This window comes from Morone saxatilis, unplaced genomic scaffold, assembly GCF_004916995.1.
Source record: "Morone saxatilis isolate NCDOM2014 unplaced genomic scaffold, NCSU_SB_2.0 Contig16, whole genome shotgun sequence".
In the NCBI taxonomy this organism is placed as follows: Eukaryota; Metazoa; Chordata; class Actinopteri; family Moronidae; genus Morone; species Morone saxatilis.
The window spans coordinates 17,039,424-17,046,354 of NW_023339718.1; the positions used below are offsets into that span (position 1 = coordinate 17,039,424).

Sequence of the window (6,931 nt, forward strand, 5' to 3'; positions counted from 1 at the left end):
TTTCTTGTGAAATACTGCAAAGTTTAAAGTCCTCTGGTCTATGTGGTGATGATAAATACTTGGATTTTTTTTTTTAGCTAAATGGAAGTTATTACTATTGATACATATGATTCCAGTGAATAAACATCACACATTTACTTCATTACTATATAAAAATTTAATCTTATAGTGTATATTTATACAAACTGTGGTGCTTTTATTTTTTCCTGGCATTTTTAGATTTTAGTGATTCTGATGACACTTGAATAGCAAGAATAGATAAGACGGGTAGATGAAAGCCTGTAATGTGCTACTTATTGTTTACTCATTGTGTCATTCCAGTCAAAATGTGTGTGGAATCTGGAATCGCCCAATTCATTCTTAAACTATGGCTAAAAGCTATTTTGAGGTCACTGTGACCTTTGAGTCCAAAATGTCAAAGTGTGTGTGTGAACTGTGAAATATGGCCCAAACCCCCCTTCTGTTCCTAAATTATGGTGTTGAATGAACAAAAAGGTCTTTTTCCAGGACATTAGGATGTGGAAGTTAACCTTTGACCTTTTGGGCCACCATCATAATTTAATTGTTCTATTCTATTAAACATCTGTGTGAAATTGTGCTATAATTACCACATCAATTCTTGAGTTATAACCACAAACTTGTTTGTCAAGAATGGGACGGACAACCAAAAAACCTAATTCCAGTATGGAGGCATAAGAACGGTCAAAATAGATGGGCTGGGTAGTTGCAGGGTCCCGTTTTGTGGTTAAAAAAATAAGTAAAAAAGTTGTGAGACACTGTATTAGATCATTGTGGGCGATGTTGCAAATAATGAGCGGGGGACAACTTAAATGGAAATAAGCGGCATGAAATACTTCAATGTGTTTTATCTATACATAGTATATATATATATATTATATATATATATATATATATATTATATATATATATATATAGTTCATCAATTGTTTTTTTTAGAAATCCAATATATCCCAAAACTACAATATACAAATAGATATCCATAGCACCCACTCCTTTGTGGAAGTGAAAACAAAAAAAGGTGTCAGGATGCGCTGCTGTAAATGAGCTCCTTCCTAGTTCAAATGTGACTTTCCGTTCCAAACTAATTTGTGCACAGTGGTAACAGGGCACACACCACTCCATTGTAAATTTGCTTTAGTAAACCTGATACAGCTGTCTTTGTTACAACCTGTTAAAGCTGCCTTACAAGACTCCCTTCTAGTGATGGTATGATATAGTCCTTCAACCCTACTGCCTTTTACTCTCATAGCCCACTATGACAGATAGAATAGATGCAAAAGGCCATCAGGGTAGAAAGGGGGAGGGTTTGACTCTCCCTCTGGGGGTTAATTTGTTTAGAGGCTTCACACTCAACGAGGCATAAGCACAGGGAATAATGAACATTACAATCCATGAGCATATACAAGATCATCAACCGAGAAACAGAGCGTCCCCGAAGCCCAGTGACAGAGTCTGCTCCTGTTTCCACTCCAGAGCTCGGAAACTAGCAATTACAGAGCAGCGCCATAAAATGCTAACAATAATGGCGTTTTCTTCCTGTGCATCTTCATTCACTGCCGAACGCACAATGTGCAGAGGTGTGTGAGAAGCTGACGTTTACAGCTGTTATTTATTTTGAAGAAACAAAAGCTGGTGTGTTTTAAATACTAGGATCTGTGAGTTTGTGACAAGACCTAGCATTTGCACGCACACGTCGGTAGCCCAGCAACAAACCCTAATTACCCTTTGCAATTGAATAGTGATCAGCAGAACAATTCACGGGGGAAATTGTGGATGAAACATGCACAATGCAATATCAAGCAAGGTGATTGCTGTATTAAAGCATCTCAGGGTACACGTGTAATAGTCTGTTAAAAGATAAACTTCATGTTACTGCATGTTGAATGTATTTTCATGTAATTAATATTTAGTGTAATCTATACTATAAGCCAGTGTTGCTTCATTTGTATTGATCAGCTCAAACCTTTCATGATCTTTTATGTCAATAATACTGATAGTTGAAGTGGCCAAAGCCATAAACCTTTGTAGTTTAATAATACTGAGAAATCACTGCATCCCTTGGGAAAGCACAGAGAGCAGTGTGTTGGGGGGGATGGTCAAATACTGGATTTCTGTTCTAAATGTTATGTGTGGACAAAAGGTCTTGCATTGATATATAACATAATGACAGCAATATACAGCAGGGGGCCCTAGAGACAGAGAGAGTGAACAGAAATACAGAGGTAGCAAAAGAGAGGATGGTGGCAAAACTGAATGTCATGTATTTACTCTCATAGAAAACTCGTGTTGGAAATAAAATTAAATTTCACATGTACATACATACATTCACTGTCCATTTGTACAAGATATAGATCAGGGAGCTAATCGCAAAACACAAAAGCCACTCACAGAAGGTTATTGACTCATTGCTGAAACGCGGCTGTTGCTCCGGACAACCAAGAGCCTGGTGTCCAGAGATAATGCACACAATGTGCCGTCCGTCCGATTCAATCATTTATATTTATATATATTATAAATCAACGATACGGTTATAGGCCGGCACAACTACGCAAACAAACAATGAAATATACTATTTATTCAGTAATGTAACCTTTATTTTCTGAGTGAGACACCAAGCAAGGTTGGAAAGAGAGGGGTAGTAATACTGTCAGATCACGGCTGTGTTACATGAATCAGGGTTCTCAACAATACAAAGAAAACAATAGGACGGCTTGGGAGGTGGACGTTTCACGTGTAACTACAGTATCTGCATTGCTAGATAAAACTAGAGGAAACTGTAGGTTTTTTTGGGGGTGAACTGACCCTTTCAGTTAGGCAAGACCTTAGTTAGCTTCTGTCAAAAGAAGCTAACTAACGTCGCTCCTAGAGGCGACCGTCTTGGTTTATGAACAACAGTCTGATTATAAATCAATTGTGTCTGATATGACAAAAGCCCTCCAGCGAGTAAGGAGTTTAGTTTTCGACTTCTCAAATGTGAATATTTTCTGGTTTCTTTAGTCCTCTGCGACAGTATGCTAAATATCCTTGGGTGGAGGAAAAAACAAGACACTTGAAGATGTCATCTTTGGCTTTTGGAAACAGTGATTAACAATTTTCACACATTTGGTCCACATTTTTGGACCAAACAACTAATTGATGAATCGAGAAAATGATGGCCAGGCAACCGATAAGGAAAATAATCGTTAGTTGAAGCCCTAATGTTAACTTTGGATTTGAAGTTACTGACAAAGCCACAGGAAAACAATAAACCAGTGCTTTCCATTTGCCCTTTGCAAGCCCATACTGAAGTGAGTGCTGATACTTTAGTGAGACGGCTTTGTTTCAGGACCATGGAGAGCCCCACAGTACTCAGCTGTGGCTGATGCTTGACTAATTCCTCCCCTCTAGGGCAGCAAACAGCATCTGTTGGTCTGCCTCTCCAACCGCAGCAATAATTGAACTCATAGGAGACTCCAAAACACTCGAGCGCTCTAGTGACTGTAGCACCAGTCAAGGGCCGAGGGACGGGCTATTTCATGCTCAGTTCAGAAGCAAGATGAAAATGCAATCTCAAGCCAACTATAATCTGATTAAAAAAATAAATCTAATAAAGCAACAAAGCATTTCAAAGCTACTTTTTAGTACTTCTGTGCGTTTTTCTTATTTCTGCGAATAACTGGCCACATACAGCATCTGTTGTGGTGCCAAACCCTTACAATTGTGTGTGCAGGGGCTTTTTTTCTAAATTGCACCTATGCCACAATTAAACAAGGTCAAATTCATCATTAAAAGAGGCAGACAAACCCATTATTTCTCTGCTGACAGTAGTTGAAATAGCCCAGTGCCATGCAGCCACAAGGTCTGAGCAAGTGGCAAGACTCTTTACTTTTTCACTACAAAACCTCTCACTCCACTGTTTCTATTTAAACTCTGTATCCACCTACACATAAAACCAACAGCAGCCAATACAAGTCCCGCCACATCTCTAGGGGGTTGTCGTGAGGAATCATGCTGGGAAATGTAGGAAAACAGTAACTGAAGCAGAAGTAGATGAGGTAGCTCGAGGTAAAGAGGGTACAGCAATATACACCACAACACTCAGCACAAACTAACTCCTGAAATGTGTGTAATACCAAACTGTCAAAAACAGTGTCATTTTAAACATAAAGTAGATGTAGGCACACACACACACACACACACACACACACACACACAAACCCCTCCAGGAATATCCCTGAGCAGCTTCTTATATACTTTGGTGCATAAACTAACTAGTGTTTTTCATGCTACCTGTCATCATTCTGAAATGTCTGGTCGCCCAGCAGCAAATCCCTGAAGCGATAGCGAGGTGGAAGAGGGGGCACCTCCGTGTCCACCTCCGCCATCTTGAGAGCCGAGATGTCCAGAATAACGCCAGAGTTGCTGCTGTTGTTCTTCTGAAGCGTCTCGGTGGATGACCTGCAGGGCAAGTAGGAGAGCAGCATTCACTCATCAAGGTTTAGCACAGTTCTGCTAAGAAAGCCTGTCACATTACAGTGGTGACATTTCAGCGCACGTTAACGGATACAATAAGGCGTGCGGTGAATATAAGGCAGGGACTGAGACGTCCATTACTGGGGAGGAGATTTATTGTTATGGGAAATCAGTAGGAAGGAACAGTGTTGTATAATAAGAACAGACTGTTTGCAATCAAAACAATCAATGTTCAGGGGGATTGTATGCTCCACAGATGCCAATTTATTCATTTGAGACTAAATTGAAAAACAGTAAGACTACAGCAAGGAAAAAAAAGGCCCATTTTTAAAATCTTCCATGAATACGGATTCCAAGTAAACATGGCATGCATTGACTGAGGATGATGTCGTGAGAGCAAATGATAATTTCCACTGTGGGTCATATATCTCAGCACTACAAACACTTGAATGAACTCCTAAGCTGTCCTGTCTACAGTGTCAAACGCTGCTGAGCAAACATTTACAAAACATAAATGATTTGATTTGTTGAAGGGAATTGGAAACGTGGACCTGATTCTGAGTCAAATCAAGTCATGCATTAAAGTCTGAACCAGATGATTTGACGCAACTGTCCTATTTTACGCGCATCATGTATTATGAAACAAAATAAAATGAGCATATTCTCGTGCATTATTCAAAGAGAAAAACGGACATTTCACTAAAGGAATAGTTTACTGTAGAGACAAATATGAAAATACAACCCAGCTACTTGCACAAAACAGTGTGTGCCTGTGTCTGTGTGTTTCTTGTGCATACAGTATTAGCTACATACTGGCGCGCCTGCGGATTTGTGTTCCCACCGTGTCACTCAATGTCACGTGTAGGGGAATGAAGTGCTTCAGGAGATTACCTGTCACCATGGGAACTCGATGATCGGCGTGGATGGCTCATGGCTGCCTCTTGTGGGGGATTTGAGTGACCAGTGAGAGAGCGAGAGAAAGAAAGGTGAGGGCAGAGAAGAGGTAGAAGAAACACCAGTGGAGTTTAAACGCACTCATTCAAAATTCACCTCGTTAAAACTCAACGAGGATGTAATGTGATTACATTCGCTGCCTGTGCCGCAGCTTAACTCTGCTCGGTTCAGCAAGACCCCTAAAATGTGCAGCTCTTTAAAAACAGAACGGGATTACACCGACACACTTTAATGCAAGTGTGCACTTTAATATCAATGTGCTCGTACATACACAATTAATGTTTGTGTGTTTTATTATTTATAGTGTATATTCTCAGAAAGTGTTAAGTAGCATTATAGGTCAGTCAGCTATTACCTACCTCTGTGTTTACTGAAGGCACTCTGCAGTACAGGTTTTAATGTGTGCAGCCATGCTGAGGAGGGATACCTCTTATCAAGGGGCTGTTAAACCCATGTTCTGCTCACAAAGCAACAAAGGGATAGGACAATTATTTCAGAAATAGAACACTGACATTTTCCTTCTGCACCCAATGGATGTACAATACGTGAATGCATGTTCATGTGTGTGTGTTTCTACTTGAGTGAATCAATGCTCAGCTTATTTCATAGATGGCTTACATGTTCAATCACATGGTTTATCTATACTGTTGAGATTGCTTTGATTTCCCTCTTGAGTTTCTACAGAGGGAGAAATAAGTGGGTAATACAGAGCTGTGTATTTGTGTGTGTGTGTGTGTGTGTGTGTGTGTGTGTGTGTGTGTGGTCATCATAGTACAGTGTGGGCAGCCTTGAGTGGGCTAATAGCACCCGGAGACATGCTCTCCCTGATTAACAGCGAAAGCACCGACCCTCAGAAGCACAGACAGAGGAGAGAGGTGGGGAGGTTAAAAAAGTGAGTGTGCTAGTGAGGAAAGGAGAGGAGAAGAAGCATAAAGAACACTTTGCCCTCATTGTGTGCTTTACTTTAGGGGGAAGGAGAAATTAAGGAAAACCGGATGAAAAAGATGATGGCTGTAAGTCAACCATGAGAGTAAAATGCTCCTTGTCTCCTATTGAAGAAATCTGCAACCATTGAGAGCCCATTTAATGGATGAGGCAAAGTGACCACAATAATAGGGGAAAAGAGTTGCTCCTGGTAAGAGACTGTCTGCATTTAATGGAGAGAAGACCGCAGATTCAGACCAAAGAAAGCAGATGGGGCAGAGATAACATTGGTCCCAAAAAGAAAAAACCCAAAGTTAGATTACAAAAAACGAACTAACGGGCATATGAGGTCTGTGACAATCCGCAATCTTCTTCAAAACTATCTATTACGAAAGACTCAAGTTAGATGTCACACTTACTAGATGAGATACAAAGATTGTCAGCCGTATCTAAACCTTATGTACATTCTGAATATGAAACCTTTTATCTGAACAGTACGTTTTCTTTATGGTTACATGGAAGGAAATGTGTCATTTGGACGAGGTTCATCTCTGGAACACAGTCACAATATAAAACAAGT

The 6,931-nt window shown here is 40.1% G+C and overlaps 1 protein-coding gene across 4 annotated transcripts in view; it reads right to left on the reverse strand.

The window, feature by feature from the left end:
* Positions 1 to 6,931, reverse strand: part of si:dkey-21e5.1 (potassium channel subfamily T member 1) — a 68,759-nt gene that overhangs the window by 59,676 nt on the left and 2,152 nt on the right. For all 4 annotated transcript variants that reach the window (XM_035657980.1, XM_035657981.1, XM_035657979.1 and 1 more), the window contains exons 2-4: positions 5,787 to 5,884; positions 5,365 to 5,413; positions 4,291 to 4,458 (exon numbers count right to left, since the gene is read on the reverse strand). In XM_035657980.1, the coding sequence (XP_035513873.1) occupies positions 4,291 to 4,458; positions 5,365 to 5,405 (209 nt within the window). In that variant the 5' untranslated portion in view covers positions 5,406 to 5,413; positions 5,787 to 5,884. The remainder of the gene's footprint in view (positions 1 to 4,290; positions 4,459 to 5,364; positions 5,414 to 5,786; positions 5,885 to 6,931) is intronic.